This window comes from Nannobrachium achirus, assembly GCF_963921795.1.
Source record: "Nannobrachium achirus genome assembly, chromosome: 15".
In the NCBI taxonomy this organism is placed as follows: Eukaryota; Metazoa; Chordata; class Actinopteri; order Myctophiformes; family Myctophidae; genus Nannobrachium; species Nannobrachium achirus.
This window is the reverse complement of record NC_137822.1, coordinates 4,956,201-4,975,327: the sequence shown is the minus strand read 5'-3', so window position 1 is coordinate 4,975,327 and position 19,127 is coordinate 4,956,201. Positions and strand designations below refer to the sequence as shown.

Genomic DNA, 19,127 nt, shown 5'->3' with positions numbered 1-19,127 from the left:
GTCCCGCGAAGCTTGGCCAATGAGCGGGAGTGTGGGACGGACATACAGACAAAGCCAGATGTAGGAGCGTTTAGCACCGCTCAAAAATGGTTAACAACTGCACAGCTTATGTCTCTAATAGATTTTGCAATGAAACGCACAGATCAGAAAATCAATGGAGTTTTGCAGCCAACTACCTACTTCCACAATGTTAAGCCTAATAATGGGTTTCCGATCTGAAAGCTTTTGTACCCACTGCACTGCTTTAGTTAGTAATCGCAGAGCAGAGTTGGATTTCTTTTTACACACTTGATGCTTTCCAGGATTGAGCGAATTGATGACAGCGCAAGTTGTTGTTAAAACAAGTGTTAAATAGCTTCTATATTCTGATTATTGCTATAGAGTGTTTGTTCAGTAACAGGAGTCTCCCCTTCTCTCTGGCTCTTCAGTAAACAGAAAATACATTCTCAGGTCGGGATACCAATTTTATCCAATCAGGAGAGAGAACTGATGCAGGATAAACAATGAATTTGGAACTGATGAAACAAATGAATGTGAATTGGAACTGGAACACAAGCTGATAAATAACCTTGAGGGATTTCTTATTCTTATTCTTATTCTTATTGCAATGATTACTCTCAGAACATAGAGCTTTAACTTCTTGCTTTAACCAAAAATGTTCACGGACCCGAGGCCGAAAATGCCATCTAAATCAGTAGTTATCAAACTTTTTCATGCCAAGGACCCCCAAAATGATATGTATTTGGCCGTGGACCCCCTTCTGAGAAGGTTTTGCCAGGGATCCCATTCCCAAGAAGAGAAGATTTGTTTAAAATATATTATATATTCAAAACAATTTAAAGATTTTTCCAAAATGTTCAAAAATAGCAGATGTACAATCTCGCAGCGCGGTACGAAGTGCCACACTGAGATTGTAGATCTGGTTATTTTGTGAACTAAATCCTTAAGTGTTTTTTCTGAAAAATGTATATTGCTTTACCTGTTTGAACTGAGCTCAGGCCCTCTTTAGGTTGATAACAGTGCCCTCTGCTGGACTAAGTTATTTTAAGTTATTTTTTTCTGGTCAGTCATATTCAAGATATTCATGTTATGTATTGTTACGTCTTACAAGTATCAAAGAGTAAAACATATTTTGTTCTTAGTTCCTCACACATTTTAGCAATAATAAGAAATAGAGATGAAAGAGTAGGAAAACAATTATAGAATAATTGCAGCAATCGTACGACGGCAAGTTTGTCACAAACGTCATAGTTTGTACGTTGGTCTTAGCACTTAAAGACTTTGTCTGGGGTTCTCCAGGGATCTACACTAGGTCCCCTCTTTTTTATCCCTTTATACTGCATCTATTTGCAGAAAATTGCCCCTCCACAAGCTCTTGAACTTGTGAAAAGGCTATTTTTGGCGATTGTTTGCCACAGAATAGGGACGCTAGGGTTCATGTGGTTAACGTTAAGGGGTGTGTGTTGAGAACACAATCTGCCATCTGTTGGCGTTTTAATATTGAATTGCTGGAATTGCATTTGCATCACCATTGAATCAAATGAAGAGAAGGCCTGCATTGTGCGTGTTCCTCCACGTAATTCTGATTATATCTGAGAATTATGGGTGTTCATAAGAGAACATATCTTCTATCTTTTGTCTTCACAATTCCGACCTTAATATCTCAAAATTCTGAGTGTTTGTTTTTTTCTGAAACTAGAGGTCTATCGATATTCTAAATGTGTTTTTGTTTTCTTCACTCAAATTGCCATGGGATAAGAAGAAAAAACCTCAGAGTTAAGAGTTACGAAGTTAAATATATTGTAGGAAACATGCTTCAATTAACTCATCTTGGATGATCAAATCCACACTTTGTGTGGACGGATTTAGCAATTGGATTAGCCATAACTCTATCAGAGAAGACCTTCTCTCCCTGTTGCCTGGACAGTTTCATTGCATTTTGCAGCTGAACAACAATAATAATGGATTTAACTTACCAGAAAACGTATCACCGGTTGAATCTAAACAAACCATAAGCCCCGTTCACACAGGAATGTCACCACAGTTTTCAAATAAAATCCTATTTTATCACCGAGTATCTCAGGTACGGCATCAATTTGGTGCCATATACGTTGGAATACTTTCACAGTGTTTGGAATTTACCAATATCACTTCAGTTTAACCATTTAAACCCTCTATATCTGGTAAGACAGACCACCAAACCTTCACACCAAAAATAGATCTACAAGCTTATAGATCTGCTATTTTTGGTGAATGTTCACCCCCAGAATAGGGATGCTGGGTACATGTCAAGTATGAAGTTATTTCCAATCTGTTCTAATGGAAACTACTGTTCTTGTGACACATACTGTATTGTATAGGGGAAATATTTAAATGTTTTCGTGCTGCAATATTATATGCCATAATTTTTAGGGTACTTAATTACAATGTAATTCAGGGGTGCCTTGGATGAAAAAGTCTCATCTCTTTCTCTCTCTGCACAAATTCTGATCATTCATTCGAAAGCGTTTAATCCCCCTTTTGATTTTATTTAATTCTAAACATGTTTCTCACATTCCCCAGATGACGAGGACGAAGGCAAGGCCCCGACCCAGCCCCTGTTGAAGAAAGGCAGGACATCCCTTTATTTTTTTTCTTTCTTTTTAATCTTCTTGGATCAATTCTCCTTTGAACTCTTTCCCCTCCTTTCTGTTGTTTTTCTCCACACTTCTCTTCTTGCTTAGCTTTGGCTCTCTGACGTCTCTTCCCGGACACACGCCCCTCTGTGTCTCTCCCTGGTCACCATTGACGCCATCCTCGGCATTGATTAACTCATAAAATTGACATAAAAGAACGATTCGCTTTCATTCTGACACGCTATCAATCAACGACGCCTCTAGGCACTTAACTGCAGAGCTTTTGAGACGAATGGTGAATTTCGGGGTGGCTTTGTAACCTATTTCTCCTCCTTTCACTCCCCTCTTCTATTTCTTGCCGTCTACCTCAATATCTCTCTTTCACATGCACATTCTACCTCTCTTGCTGTCTACTGCAGTGTTTCTCAACCTTTTTTCCTGCATGGGCGCACTTTTCATGTCCCAAGAATCCATGGGCACACCAACATAATCCGGGGGTTGTAAATATCGTCACTGTCGGGAAGAAACCTTGTATCTCCAAGTTTCAAATTTGTACGTTTCTTCGCAAAGTAAAACCCTGCTTCGTCATACAAGGCTGTCGCACAACAGTAGTGAAAACAGCAGATCTACAAGCACACAACGCCTCGCACCGCGAGGCGTTATAGATCGGCTGTTTTCACTAGTTTAAATCATTTTTAAAATGATAAATACAATATTGTCTTTCAAGCAGTTTGAAGGGGCACACTTGACCTTTCTCAGGGGCACACCAAAGGTCCCCAGGCACAGTGGTTGAGAAACACTGGTCTACTGTTCCTCTCTCTGTCTATTTCACACGCACACTCTCCCTCTCTCTCTCTTGCTGTCTACCTCTCCTCATATCCATTATATAATCCAGCTTCCAGCTCTATTCCCATAGCTGTGTGTGTGATTGCATGACCCTGTCTTAAGAACTGTTTAGGTTCCAGTCTGTGCCTTCCATTTTACAATCTATTCTCTCTCTCTCTCATCTGTTTAACATCTGTTTCTTGTCTTTGGAGGTGACTGTGTTACGGGTTTGTGTGTGTTGGGGGAGGGGGAGGGGGTGTTCCTTCTGATGTCGTTTCCTTTCCTCCTTCCAGCTCCGTTTACGGACTAACTCAGCTGTCTCTTTAACCTCTTTGCCCGTCTGCACTAAATGTAAACTGCTGTTTGAACTCGTGTGTGTAAAAATGGGATCCATTTTTAAACTCGGGAGTCGCATTTAAAGCTGCACTCTGTAACCTTCACGTTCTACCCTCAGATTAGAGGCACGTCATGTCAAACCACATCCAAATGTCTCAATAGAAGGAAACCAAAATACAACCACCCCAATTGTATGAGTTCTATTGTATACAACTTTACCATAGTGGTCCTCAAACTTTGAAATTTGAAGGTCTCCCCGTAACTTTGACAGTGTACAATGGAACCAAATGGCCCTGTTGGGGTCCATTTGGTTCCATTTGTACAATTTCAATTTAGACCCTGATAAAGGAACCTAGAGAGTCCCTGAAATCCACTTTGAGAACCATTGCTTTGCCAAACTGATCGGACAAAATACAAATGTATTCATAAGAAAAGTTACATAGTACAGCTTTAACACCAATGATTTTTCCCCTGCAATATCTTTGGTATTTCCCCTATGTTTGTTCAGCACTGGTGCCTCCAACTGATATAAATTAATAATGAAAGACAAGGTATTTTATGAGCGGTGTCTCAATTTGAATGGATATTCAGAAAATTAGGAATTAATTGGTTTTCCATCGACCATCGTTTAGCTTTAGCAGTTCGGCGCTAACCCGTTTCTCACCACGCAGGCTTCCGTTGAAAGGCTTTTTTTCTTTTTTTTCTTTTTTTCTGGTCTATGGGAAACCCAGCAAATGGCACCAGTGGTTGTCAAAGTGGGGTCCTTGAGGGGGTTCCAGGGGGTCCCCACCAAAATGAGTTAATATACCATCACAATCGGGTTAACCACTTTAACCCTATATACGCAGGCTATTTGAAAATAGCCGATTACAAGCTTGCTTGTGGATAAGATAAAAAAAAAAACATTTGTATGTTTGGATATTTTTTAAACATTTTTAATAACACAAATCTTATAGATTGCGGGTCCCTGGCACAAAACATTGTCAGATGTGGGTCCGTGGCCAAATAAGACAACCACTGATCTAGACCGTGTTCAGAAACCATCTATAGGGGAAACACTCGCTTTGTGCTCTCTCTCTCTCTCTCTCTCTCTCTCTCTAATGTGTCGTAACACAACTTTCCTTGCAAACTAAAGCCTTGTTCTCTACTAGTCACAAATACCATAATAACTAGTGTTAGCCTGCTGTCTAACTTTTCTGTTTGTTGTGGTGTGGTCTGTGTGTGTCCTGTATGTTTTGGTGCTCCAGACAAGAAGAGCCCCACGGTGATGCTGAACGTGTCGGACCAGAGGCTGCTGGAAGCCAGCCAGCAGTTCCAGAAGAAGCAAGGCAAAGGCACCGTGGACGTGTGGTGGCTCTTTGACGACGGCGGTAAGAGTTCAACTCATTTCATTCAAACCCCTGTAGTTGTATGCTCTTACCGCCATAGTGTAGCGGTTAGAGCAGATGCCTTTCCATGCAGTGCGTTGTGGGTTCGAATCCTACTCTGGGTCGACGCCTGAAAGGGCGCGCGGTCGCAACTGGTCCCTAATGGCAAATCAAATGGGTTCAGATTTGAGCCTCGTCTGAAGTGTCCAGATGTGAAAACAGAGTTGTAGGAAACTGGACTTGAGTTGCAACTGTACTTGGGTCACTTTTTTCCATCTACACCAAATTTCTTTACTAAGGTTGATAAAGATTAAGTATATAATAATGCACTGGTTAGTTGAACTTGGAAACAAATATTACGCTGTTTTTTTAAAAGGACAAATTACGGCTTAAGCAAATGAACACATTAGCATTCTGTGAAAAGATTTACTATTGCATGAAAACAGGAGCTGGAGCTTGAGAAATGAAATTAAGTGAACGTTTGTGTTTTTATTTCATCCCGTCAGGCCTGACCCTGCTCATTCCATACCTGCTGACCAACAAGAAGAGGTGGAAGGACTGCAAGATCCGTGTCTTCATCGGAGGCAAGATCAACAGGATCGACCACGACCGCCGAGCGTAAGCAGCCCGCCATGCCGTTGTTTAAACACCCCACCACGTTAGCATGTCACCATACTGTTGTTTAAGCACCCCACCACGTTAGCACATAACCATACCATTACTCTTGTGTCACACTCCGCCTGTGAATGTCTGCGGAAATCTGGCCATATGCGTTCGTGTTTTAGGTACCCATTGATTCCTTGTACAGTTCATGCCAAATCAAGTCATTGGATTGATTAGAACTTGATCAATCTCTGATCGAATATAGCCATTAACAAAACCAAACAATCTCACTCTTTCCTTACTGCACTGAAACACACGCACGCACGCTCACTCACTCACTCTCACACACACACACACACACACACACACACACACACACACACACACACACACACACACACTCACACGCTCACACACACTCTCTCACACTCTTGCACTCATGTCAACCACAGCTGCCAGGATAAAATTAAGGCTTGATTTTACTTTGTTGCGGGTGGTGTCGCACACTGAACATAGAAGATCTACACGCTCACAGTGGCGGCCACTTGATGGCACGTTGATGCCATCGAGCTAGTAGAGATATGAGCTTGTAGATCTGCTATTTTTGAAAAATCATGACATTTTGTGCACAACCAAATGCATATTATTTTGGGAGTCCTTGACAAAAAAAGGTTTGAGACAAGCAACATAAATGTTTCATAAAACTGTTAGTATTTAGAATACGTTTGTAGAATCGACCTCAGGTATTAATGGGTTTTTAAAAAACACAAAATTACGTATGGCAGTCCCAGGCCACAACATATTTTCAGTTGGGGGTCCACGGGGGCCAAGTCCTTGACGTAGAAGTTTGGAGAACCGCTGCTGGTCTAAACCTTATTGGATCATTCCTGGACAGAATCAAACCGTTATTTGCAGCATTGCAATGAAATGTCGAGTGGCTTTGAGGCCATGTCTGGGCTCTTCTTCTGGGCTTCAGGGGATGTTGTTTTAGAGATGCACGGCCTCTTTGAAGCAGAGAGGAAATGACCCTGCTCCAAACTAGACTTTTGACTCACATCTGCGGTGCAGAAATAGTTTGGGTTTGAGGGGAATTTCGAGGGTCTGATTCTTTGTGATTTCCTGTTTGAAGAAGGGTTTTTAGCAGTGGTGGAAACTAAGTAAATAAGTACATTTACTCAAGTACTGTACTCGAGATGAGTACAAATTTGAGGTATTATTGCTTTAATTGGGTATTTTAATTTATCTTTTAGTTTTTTTATTTTAGTTTTATTTTAGTTTTTCATATTCTTTGATACTAACTACTACTCCACTACTTCTACTCCACTATGTCTGAGGAAAATATTGTACTTTGTGCTCCACAACATTTATTTGAAAACTCAATTTATTTGAAAACTCAAGTTATTAGAGTTGGATTAAACATAATCTGATTCCCCAGAAGGAATACCAAGTAAAACATCTTGAGTAGCTGTTCCACCATGTGTGACTATGTGTGTTTTGCTGTGTGCAGGATGGCCACGCTGCTCAGCAAGTTCAGGATTGACTTCTCTGACATCTCCGTGCTGGGAGACATCAACACCAAGCCCAAGAAAGAGAAGTATGTCTGTGTTCAACATGCATACCACTGTGACACATTCTGGATTATCTGTCTGTGTTCGACATTCAAACCACTGTGACACATTCTGGATTATCTGTCTGTCTTCAACATTCATACCACTGTGACACATTCTGGATTATCTGTCTGTGTTCAACATTCATACCACTGTGACACATTCTGGATTATCTGTCTGTGTTCAACATGCATACCACTGTGACACATTCTGGATTATCTGTCTGTGTTCAACATGCATACCACTGTGACACATTCTGGATTATCTGTCTGTGTTCAACATGCATACCACTGTGACACATTCTGGATTATCTGTCTGTGTTCAACATGCATACCACTGTGACACATTCTGGATTATCTGTCTGTGTTCAACATGCATACCACTGTGACACATTCTGGATTATCTGTCTGTCTTCAACATGCATACCACTGTGACACATTCTGGATTATCTGGGTCTAGCCAACACCAACTCAGACTCATGAATCGATGCCCTCCACTATTTCCAATTACAATTTAGGCATTTAGCAGACACTCTTAACACATATGGTGCCAACCCCGAGTTTCCCGAGTTTGTATTGGTACTAGTGCTGTGCCAACCCCGAGTTTCCCGAGTTTGGGCCGTTTTTGAAAAAAATATATATTTTTTTTTTTTCAAATTTTTTTTTTGGACCTCCAGAAATGTATTAGGCATGATCGCGATTGCGAAATTGCATGTTTAACCCCCATACCAACCCATTCTTTCAAACATGGCAGCCATGTTTGTTTACATCTGTAGAAAACATAATGGCTGATAAATCATGAATGCCTGAACGGATTTCCAAGCGGATTTGTTTGTTTGAAAGCTGTGAACAGCATCTACACACGTGGTGCATCATCTAAGCATGGGCGTGCACTTTTTACACACTTGCACAATTACATGGAAGTCTATGGTAACCATGGCAACGCGAGACTTTGAAGAGAAAAAATCATTGCAACATAAGTGTTAATCCAAAGTGATTCATAATGGCAAGGTAATATACATCAAATGCATAGAAATGGTAAGAAAAACTCTAAGAAATCTAAGAAAAACTTGGGTAGACTAAGCACCTATTCAGTAAAAAAACTAAAACTAAAATGTATACCTAAATTACATGTATGGTCATTGAGTAGGTAGGCAAGTGCTTTCGGCTAAGGTGGAGTCTGAAGAGGTAGACAGGGACACCCTCCTGTCTAGCGACAGGGTCTTGAGTAGGTGTAGCTCCGCTATCGTGTTGCAGTGCATCTATGTAGGTGTTGTGCCCATTTCCACTCCTGGCTGTGCCATTTCCGGGTGCCTTTCACAGTGCCCAGTAGGGATGAGACGATATGAGAATTTCATATCACGATTATTGTGACCAAAGAAATTACGATATTATCGCGATAATCAAAATCCATTATCCTGGGGCGGAACATTTGCCAAAAAAGAAAGTACCTTTAACCAATTATAGAGGGTTTAAGTGGTACCGGATATGCAGCTCGGCAAATAAAAGGTGAATTAATCCCAGTGCTTGATGTCTCGGCCCTATGATGGCAGCACTGACTCCACTGTAGCTAGGAACGGGTCAAAGCTTCCGTGGTCGTAACCTCCCCCCTCTCTCGTGTTTTCAGCACGACGGCCTTCGAGGAGCTGATTGAGCCGTACCGCCTGAAAGAGGACGACATGGAACAAGAGGCCGCCGAGAGGCTGAAGAACAGCGAGCCCTGGAGGATAACCGACAACGAGCTGGAGCTCTACCGCGCCAAGGTCAGCCTACTACATTCTTATTTCCCCAATGTTCTTTGGGCTTTTCTGTCTCTATTGGATGGTATGGTGAAGAATGACGGCTCACATGGAGAGAGAAGACGTGGAGGGACACGCAGCAAAGGCCGTCGGGCTCGGAAATCAAACCCTCGACTGGCTGTCGGGCTTCATGAGAGCCTATAACCATTGGCGCCCTGTCAGCCTAGTTACGTTCAACGAGGATCTAAAGCCAGAGTGCAGTAACTACACAAAGAAGTAAACTGATGAAACCGGCTTTGAAGTGATTCAGTTGGCCAGCCAAATGGGTTATTAGTATAAGTGATATTGATATAACGTATCTGTTCATGATGTAATTGTTTATCCCCCAAAATCATGTATGCTTATTTACAATCCTGGTGTCGTGTGAGACACACACACACACCACTTCTTGACATTATAATAGTTATTTGAAGCAGACAACTTGACATAACGACTGCATCTAAACCCAATGCTCTGTTTTTTATTTGTCCTTTTCAGACCAATCGCCAGATCAGACTCAACGAGCTTCTGAAGGAGCACTCGAGCACGGCCAACCTCATCGTCATGTAAGATCACCCACCACTCTTCTGAAGTATTATTAGACGTATTATTAGCTGTTAGGGGCCCATTTGGATTTCATGTCCATAGCGCTCATACACAGTGTGGATATAACAGTCCAGGTTACCATGTCCATAGCGCTACAGTGTGGATATAGTGAAAGGTCCATAGAGTTCACACACAGTGTAATCTCTCAAGAACAGATTCTCTGATGCTACACAAGCGAAAAGGACCTTTCTTTGATGATGGCTAGCCAGATTGCACACAGTGTGATGCCTGCACTGTTTCCAACCTATAACAGCTCAGACGTCCTCTCATCTGCTTTATTAACACAAATAGATTAGCTGTAAACAACGTAAACATGGAACCTCTTGTGGTTGTGGTAACGATTCAAGGTCAGCTTGTAAATTGTCCGGTTGTCACATTACAATCAGCAGGATCAAATGACCAGGCTGCTTTCCAAACGTTGAACAGTTTCCAGCGTGAAGTGAAGGGCGTTGCATCCAAAAACAAATGATACCATTTTAAAATGATGCTAGTTTACTGAGGCACTACACTGTTCTCTCTGCGTTTGATGCATGCATTTTTCTTTTTTTAATCTTTAGTTTACTTGTATTGTAAGTCGCTCTGGTTCAAGAGCGTCTGCTCAACCCGTTTAGACCTAGAATTATTTGATACTTTAGCTATTGAAAAATAGCAGATATACAAGCTCACAGCGCAGCCCCGAGTGCCACGCTGCAAACTTGTAGATCTGCTATTTTTTTTATTATGATTGGTACTTTATTAAGTTTTCCCTATCTGCTATTTTTGAAAGATCTAGACCCAAATCTAGATTTTTTTTTTTTGCAAATCTTTGAATATAATTCTTTTAAAGCAAACATTTGTAACTCAAATATTTGCTTCTGGGGGGTCCCTGGAACTAAATACTTTGAGATGGGGGTCCGTGGCCAAATGCATATCATTTTGGGGGTCCTTGACATGAAAATGTTTGAGCACCACTGACATATAAACATAAGTAAAAAAAAAAAAGAAAAAAAGAAAATCAAATTTTCAAAATCTTCCTAAAATAGCAGATTTACATTGTATATCTGCTATTTTTTAAAAGTTAAAATGATGCGTACCCGGTCTAAATTGGTAAAACTGGATGTTTTGTGTGTTTGTTTCAACAGGAGCATGCCCCTGGCCCGGAAGGGCGCCGTGTCCAGCGCTATGTACATGGCCTGGCTAGAGACACTGTCCGGGGGTCTGCCGCCCATCCTGCTGGTCCGAGGAAATCACCAAAGCGTCCTCACCTTCTACTCTTAGAACAGACACACACACACACACACACACACACACACACACACACACACACACACACACACACACACACACACACACACACACACACTACTACTGTATAATCCAAGCACACTCCAATTATCTATAGAATAATACAGGTGGATCTCAAACTGCGTACGTTCAAGGACCCGCGTAACTCTTGAGAGTGTACAAACGGAACCGTGTCAAAGAGTCCATTCGGTTCCATTTGTACACTCTGAGAGTTGACAGACCCGGCCGTAGCGGCCTTCAAGGAACCCTGAGGGGGACCGCGCTTTGAGAACCACTGCGCCCTACCGCCACCTACTGGATTCTCTAGGGACAACACGACCACACATAACACAACACAACACACACGCCTCCACACTCTTAAAAAAAAGGGCCCAGAGCTGGGGGTGTTTGAACTCGCCCCGATTGTGACTTTGTGACGTACTTGACCTTACCGGCTTACTTACATAAAAAAAACATAACTGTAGTTTGTTAGGGGGTTTTTGTTTTTTGTTTTTAATTGACTTTTTTTTATAATTTTTTAATGTCAGGCGATGAGCCCTCCTATAAAATGCCCTCTGCGCCCCTGGCTGATCAGTCTGTCGCCTTTTTATGACATCATGGATGTTTGGATTTTTGTTCTCAAATTTATATTTATTTCGTTTTTTTTCTCCCCCTCTTAGTGGCTATGTTTGGTGATTCAAATTGATCGGCACTTTCAATTGCTTAATGGTTTAATCACATTAACCCCGCGAAAAGTCTCAATAATTTATAATTCATAGTCGTACGACACTGTCGCACAAGTTTGTTTCGCGACAAGTGAACAACTGGGAAAGTGTTCAGATGCGTAAACGTCGGATGGAGATACGATCTCCAGCTTGAAATGCATGCAAGCGGATCACCATAGTGTGGTGAACGTGAATTGGTTTTCCCGGAAAGTCCATCAAACTACAGTATGTTGGCCAGTAATGTCAAGTATACCATGAGCCATAGTCCATGGACTCTACATAACGGACCAGACGCTATGGTGCTCCCAAGCCTCTTAACTTCCACACACAACCCTGGCAGACACGCAGACGTCGGTAGGAAGACTGTATTTAAACAATGTCCTTCAAGTGGTTAGGGTTGGAACGGTTTTTGGCCATGAAGTTTCTGAACTGAGTTTCATGTAAAAAAAAAAAAGGCTTGATTTTAGTTGGTTGCACGCAACGAACTATGAATTGGGCTTTTTTTTTTTTTACGGTTCATGTCATGGTTTTCCCCCACAAAGTGGGAGAAAGCCCTTTAAAAGTTGGTTTCACCACACTTCTGCACAATGTTCACGTCATCGATAACACTGCTTTTATCCCCTGGATTTTCTTGATGTCATGATAACTTAAGTTCTTATTTTTATTTTTACTTGTGACGCAGCAATAATTTTATTTAATTTTCTCTTTGATGGAGTATTGGGGAGAGAGAGAGAGCTGTATAGAATGCTTTGCAACACCTTCTATAGCCTTATGGATGTGCCTTTCCAGTTGAATCAGATTAAATTATTGATAATACACTGATAATAATACCTATATGAATAAATGCTTTTATTTGGAGAATTGCGTTCATGCTAGTGGAGGCTTGCTCGACTGCGTTGGCGACATTCTCGTTCATCTTCCGTTTTCGTTCATCTTCCGCTTTGAAACCATCAGCGGCTTTTTGTCGTGCTTAATTCTAGCCACATTCAAGTCTTCCTTTTTTTAACAACGTCGTCGAGGCATATTTGTTAGTGCACTAACGCGATTCCTTGCAGTCACAATCTAAACTCCCTGGAAATGTGACCACATTTTGAGCGGTCCAAAATAACATATTTCTCTCTCTACAGCTGAGATCGTACGTCGGTCTCCGTTTTAGTTCTGTGTCAGAAATGAATGGGACGGCGGGGGGGTATAAAAATTATGCTTAGGATTCTGTCGTGTTTCTCGCAAAGCCGCGCGTTGACTCCGCGGTTGTAAACTACAAGCTTTGACATCCCTGTTCCGTGTTTTTTCCATGAAACCCTAAAAGAGACAGCTTTAAGCCTAATATATGCTGCGTCATGCTTGATGAACAAAAACAACAAAAAATAACCGGCATTAAAAAAAAAAAAAGTTTTCTCAGTTTGGAAGGTGTTGTTTTTGGTGAGCGGCAAACATTGTACAATGACATATAAATTAGCTGTTTAGCCCCACACAAGCTACTTAAGACTTTGCCTTAATGCTAGATCTAATGATTGTCAAGATTTTCTCTTATAAGCCATACTGGCTGGAATGTTGACTTCCTCTGGAGGGGGTACAGATATGGACAGCGATCCATTGGTAAACATGAAGATAACACATTGATTGTTCAGTGCATTCTACGCGCAGTTTATGTCTACGCATTTAGTTTTAGTTCCATAAATCGCCCTCTAGTGGAATGGCCTGCGCTGTGCGTTCACCGAAGACATGACCAATGATTTGGAACTTGAGAGTTCATGGACTGACAGATTTCTGTTAATCTTTTAAAGAGTTCTTGGCAGTTTGCCGTTCCGTCACATTCAAGAACATGTAGCTTCCTAGTTCCACAAAGCACTGTACTGGCGTGTAAGTCGTTATCGTGATATTCCCGACTGTTTTTAATCATTTTTAAGAGGGGAGAATCGCTGGTTTAGCAGAAGCAACAGACCACAGTTGAAAAGTGGGGATCTGAACATACACGTCTATGCAGAGGACTCTATGTAGGAGCGAGCGTGGCCACTGGTTCACACGAGTGGCATCATTCACCTCTGTTGTTGGGGGCGAGTTTATGTATAGCATGTATAGCCCTCATGACTTGTTTTTTATTTTATTTTATTTTTCATTTCTTTCCCAGAGCAATTGGTATGCTACTCGGGAGCATTTCTTGTCAAGGTTGCTATTGGAACCGAGGAGATAGCCAAGTGTACAGGGAACTCATACTTTGTCGTAATGGCGCATCATACAGTAGTCTAATAATTAACCAATTGGTCCAAAGATATATTAAAGATTGGAGACGGGGGGGAAAATAGGAGGGATCTAGTATAGATTTTGGAATCTGGTCAGCCAATTATAGGGTTTATGTCTTAATGTATCTTCAAATAAAATAGAATAAAACATTTGTTTCGCGCAAGATTACAGCAAAGTATGAATTGGCCTCAATGGCTGCCTCACAACAGAGGTGTTGAATTAGTTACTGCCATCATCCAACGGATTAAAACAGGGTTCTTTTGTCACTGTGTTTATTTTCTGTTTTGACCTTTGCCTTCCCCTCACATGCTGTTAATAGGCTCTAGAAGTAGACTTGATTTCTTTCCACATAATATCCTGTCCTATATGCAATTTCAAACGAGAATATGTGACAACAATGTTGCTTAGGTTAACTGAATATACTACAAGTACGAGTTCACGTGTATAATCTTTTTTTTCCCCCCTCATTTATACAAATCCTTTTTTTTCCCTCTCTCCTCGCCCGGTTTCCACAAGCATTGATGTAGATTTCAGTCCCACATGAAAAATCAGCAGAGATCCAGTGTAGTTTTTGGTACTATTTTATGTAGGTTTAACACACACACGCTAGTTCTGAAGATTATTTCATGAATAGAGCTTGAAGGTTTTTAAGAATTCAGAATGTACTTAACTAAAGCCCCCTTGTTACCTCTGTGATATACTCACCCCTTCAATACTGTTACAAAGCAACAATGTTACCAAGAACCTGTTTATGTTACATTTGTATATTGAAACACATTGGTATAGATACATATAATGTATATGTATCATTACAACTTTAATAAGAGGGGATGTTTTTCTTTTTTTGTCTTTCATGTTCCAATACGCACACAAATGAAAACGACCTTGCTTTCAGTGGATTCATCACAACCAAATAAAGCGTGTTAATCTGTTAAGCTGTTTGCATTTTCATCCATACTCAACGGTTTGAGACCATTTTTTCAGTTATATCGTGACTCGTTGCACCGCTCGCTTCAGGCTTTGTCGTGCGACGGAGTCTCCCGCCAGGCGAAAACCAGGCGATGGGAAAGCTCTCGACAAGCTTTTATCGTCTATTTTCCGCTGCCTGAATCCATCGTACAACGAAGTCTAAATCGGGCCATCGGATACCCTTCTCAGAACATTTTGCAGCTCATTTTGGGGCCCGAGCCCCTCTGCAAAGCACTGCTGCACTGTATATGTACGTTTAGCTAAAGCTCTGTAACTGTGTGACGGTGTGGAGAGAAAAATGCAGATTGTCTGAATGTGTCATCCCATAGTTCACACTACAAACATGACTTAAACCTGTAAATACATTTAGCACCACAAATTAAGGGAGTGGACATATAAAAAAAAAAGTCAAAATTATAATGGAGGATATATATTTATTTTTAGTTTAGAATTCTCTCCAAGTTATTTTCTTTTCCAAAACACACAATATGGTTTTGGTTTTAAGTTAATTTGCATGTAGAATTTTCTTTTCTCTATACTAGGGGGCGGGGGTGATTTTATTAAATTAAATTTCCTTTTTTCTTTTCTTTTTTTCAGTCTGTATATTTCTATACTTTTCAATGCCTTTTTCTTTTGAAGAAAAGCTATGTTGACAAAAATGGTTCAAGCCTGTTTTATTTTATTTTCCCAGCTCACCCACAAAGGTGCACCAACCTGTTGGGTTGAAACAGTAATGTTTTCATATACTGTACTCTACTGTTACCTGTCACAGATATGCTTTTTCTAACATTTTAACATTTAAAATTATCTATACTTTGTACATCTTTATTGCAATAAAGAAATCAAATGAAACAAATCAATTTCACGTGGGGTGTTTAACTGTTTACTTTTGTCAAGTTCAGTTTGCTTCAGTTAATTCTGGTCACACAATTAGACATAATAGTTATTCATACTACAAATGCAGCAAAACAAGCAATGGCCGAAAAGGTATTCGTGTCCTGAAGCTGCTTATTACTTAACGTGTTAGGAAAAAATAGCAAACTAAAAAACAAAGATTTTACTGTAACTTGACCTCAAATGAATTCCAGCAATGCAATAATATGCATTCCTAAGACAAATATTTGATTATAGTACATTTATTTTGGTCCCCATCCGGAATCAATGGGGTACATTAATTGTAATCAATTTTTTGTTTTAGGATTATGATAAAACTAAAAAATGTTATTGAACTCCATGGTGTGAGTAATCAATAGGAAAAAAAACAACATTTTGGGGTGAACTACTCCTTTAACGTTTCTGAATATGTTACTGTTAGCCTGTAGGGGGAGATGTTAACCCATTTACAGACTTGGTTGACTGGAGGCCACCTCCTGTTTTCGCTACACTATAGGGGGTGAGGACTGGGCGGGGCCTTGCAAAAATCGGCCACTTCCGCCCGCCATGTTCGTTGCTATCTTTCTTGTAAGACTCTTGGATAAAAGGAAGCGATGACCGGAGAACAGCATTGACAGTTCGCTGGTTGTAGATAAGATGGATTGGTCAATGCAAGTGTGCTCTATTACAAGTCGAAGTCCAGTAGGCCTATTCAAAATTGACATGAGTAAAAGTATAAAAGTATTGGTAATGGTATCAAAATGTACTTAAAGTACCAACAGTAAAAGTAGGCCTACTCATTGTGCAGAATGTCCCTTTCAAGTTATCAAAACATCTTTTGAAAATAGCATGGATCTAACATTGTAAGCTTGTAGATCGGCTATTTTCAAATGGTCAAAATATATGTATATGCTGAAGTGGTTGATGATGTTTTGTAATGATAATCAAAAGTATAGTAGGCCTAGCATTACTAACTAAAGTTTTGAAATAAATGCAGTGGAGTAAAAGCAGGCCTACAATATTTGGATCAGAGATGTAGTGGAGAAGAAGTAAAAATATTGGCAAAGTACAAAAGTGTAGGCCTACTTAAGTACAGTACTTAAGTAAATATACTTAATTACTTTATACCACATAGCGTGCCTACAGCCAGTTATTGGGCCACTGCCAAGACCACTTGCAATTTGACTCGGCCATTACTCGGTCAATTTTCATCAAAAAATTTAAATTTAAACGTGTCCATATTCACTGGAATGTCTGCTTTCATTTGCTGGTGCTCATTATTGTCTCCCAATAAAAAGATATCACGCTAAAATCTGTCCATGCATGAGCGCAGAAAGAGCACAAGCAGATCAGAACAGCCATCACATTCATCCATTGCTTTGGAAATAAAGATCGGTTTATAATAATATAACATTCCCTATAAACAGTAAAATGTGTGTGATCGTTATGTTGATCAAATATGGTTTTATTGAAATGCAATAAAGCCTAGAAGCCCTAGACTAGAGCAATTGAAGTAAAAGTATCGTTGCTTGCTCAACGAGTAGAACTAGTACAGACTGATCTTGATGCATCCAAGACCTAGCAATGGCAATGGCCGCCAAAGTGGGCGGAGTTAAGCCCCGAATCTTGCGGTGATGTCATAACCGACAGTCCCTATTATATTATTAAGGTATAGGCCTAATAAGGGAAAATACACCACTGGTTGCCAAACAGTGGGTCGGGACCCATTTATGTTTCTCGTAACAAAATGCTGTGTGTGTGTGTGTGTGTGTGTGTGTGTGTGTGTGTGTGTGTGTGTGTGTGTGTGTGTGTGTGTGCGCGCGCGCGCGCCTATACATTAAAAAATATAGCCTATATTTTGAAATATATAATATATTTTTGGGGAAAAATATCATAGGTACTGCCTGTTCATCAAAAAATGCATGAATACTCCTTATTTACGCATTGTCACTTAAATGTTGACAATAGTCTCACAGCCTCAGTAGGCCTATCTAAAATATCAATGTACCATGAACTGATTCAGTAAAACTACAAGAATATATTTATATATTTAGTGCATAGGGGGATTATGAACCTGGGCTAGTGGTGCCAGCATGCACCGACCCTTACTACCAGTGGTCGAAGAAGTACTCGGATTATTATAAAAGTAAAAAAGATTAGCTATTTTCAAATAGCCTATGTATAAAATAGGGCTAAAGTGGTTAATGTCTGTTTTATACATAGGTTTTATAATATGATAGGCCTAATAATTCTGCAAATCTGCAATCAATCCCTCATATACTGTGTGCACAGTGCACATCCCATAACCCACACACTGCACATCATTTCGGAGCTCATATCTTTGAACGGGTAAGAGCTAGTAGTACTTAACCTCGCCTACCAGGCTTTCTAAGTAGTACTAACTAGGCTTAATTTAAAGTTGCCAACTCGCCCCAACAAGGGGACGATAAAACCGCAGACCTACAAGCTCACAACGCCTCGCTCTGCCTCGGTGTTGTGAGCTTGTAGGTCTGCTGTTCTTCTTCGCGCGACACCGCCGTGCGACGAAGCGCACACCTCTGGGCTTCAGGTTGCACAACAACCCAGAGGAGCGTCCACGCGTCCAGAACTAGTAGGCCTACTGTACTTACTACTTATTACGTATAATTTGTAGGTACTTTTACTTTACTGTAGCTCTGGTCCAGACTCCAGAGCGAACTTTACTGGAGTATTCCAATAGTTTTACTTATACTCCACACTATGGGAAAAATATTGTAGCCTACTTTTTTTTTTACTCCACTACAATTATTTGAAAACTTTATAGTTAGTTTGTAGATTTTGATTAGCATATTATCAGAAGAAAACAATTACATCAACCCACTTCAGGCTTCAGCTCATTTCGAGTTTCGACACACAATTTGAAAACTTAATTGAAACGGACATTCTGCACAATACTTTTTAACTTTTGGTACTTCAAGTAGGCCTACGTTTTGAACTTTTTTACTCAAGTACATTTTGAATTCCGGACTTTTACTTGCAACAGAGTATTTCTACGCTGCAGTATCGATACTTTTACTCAAGTAAAAGATAGGCCTTGCGCATGCGCACTTACCAAGTCACCAGCCCCCTGCTGCACTGCACGACACGTTAGTAACCAGACTGGGATCAAGTTGCTTTGCAAGTCACTGATCCGGTCTGGCTCTATACCGGATACGAAAACGTTTCTTGCATGTATGTGTGCGTGCAAACAACCGGATACAGTAGGCGGGCTTTAGACCGGATCACACTGGTTGATTCGCAATAGCAACCAGGCTTCCCACGGGTGCGGCGGAAAGCCT

At 40.6% G+C, this 19,127-nt stretch overlaps 1 protein-coding gene across 1 annotated transcript in view; it reads left to right on the top strand.

The window, feature by feature from the left end:
- Window positions 1–10,993, top strand: part of slc12a2 (solute carrier family 12 member 2) — a gene marked incomplete at both ends in the record, with an annotated part of 72,040 nt that extends 61,047 nt beyond the window's left edge. Inside the window, 7 exons of the mRNA XM_080742879.1 lie at window positions 2,563–2,610; window positions 5,024–5,146; window positions 5,650–5,761; window positions 7,254–7,340; window positions 8,980–9,115; window positions 9,629–9,696; window positions 10,858–10,993. Coding sequence (XP_080599005.1) covers window positions 2,563–2,610; window positions 5,024–5,146; window positions 5,650–5,761; window positions 7,254–7,340; window positions 8,980–9,115; window positions 9,629–9,696; window positions 10,858–10,993 — 710 coding nt within the window. The remainder of the gene's footprint in view (window positions 1–2,562; window positions 2,611–5,023; window positions 5,147–5,649; window positions 5,762–7,253; window positions 7,341–8,979; window positions 9,116–9,628; window positions 9,697–10,857) is intronic.
- Window positions 10,994–19,127: the final 8,134 nt, after the last annotated feature.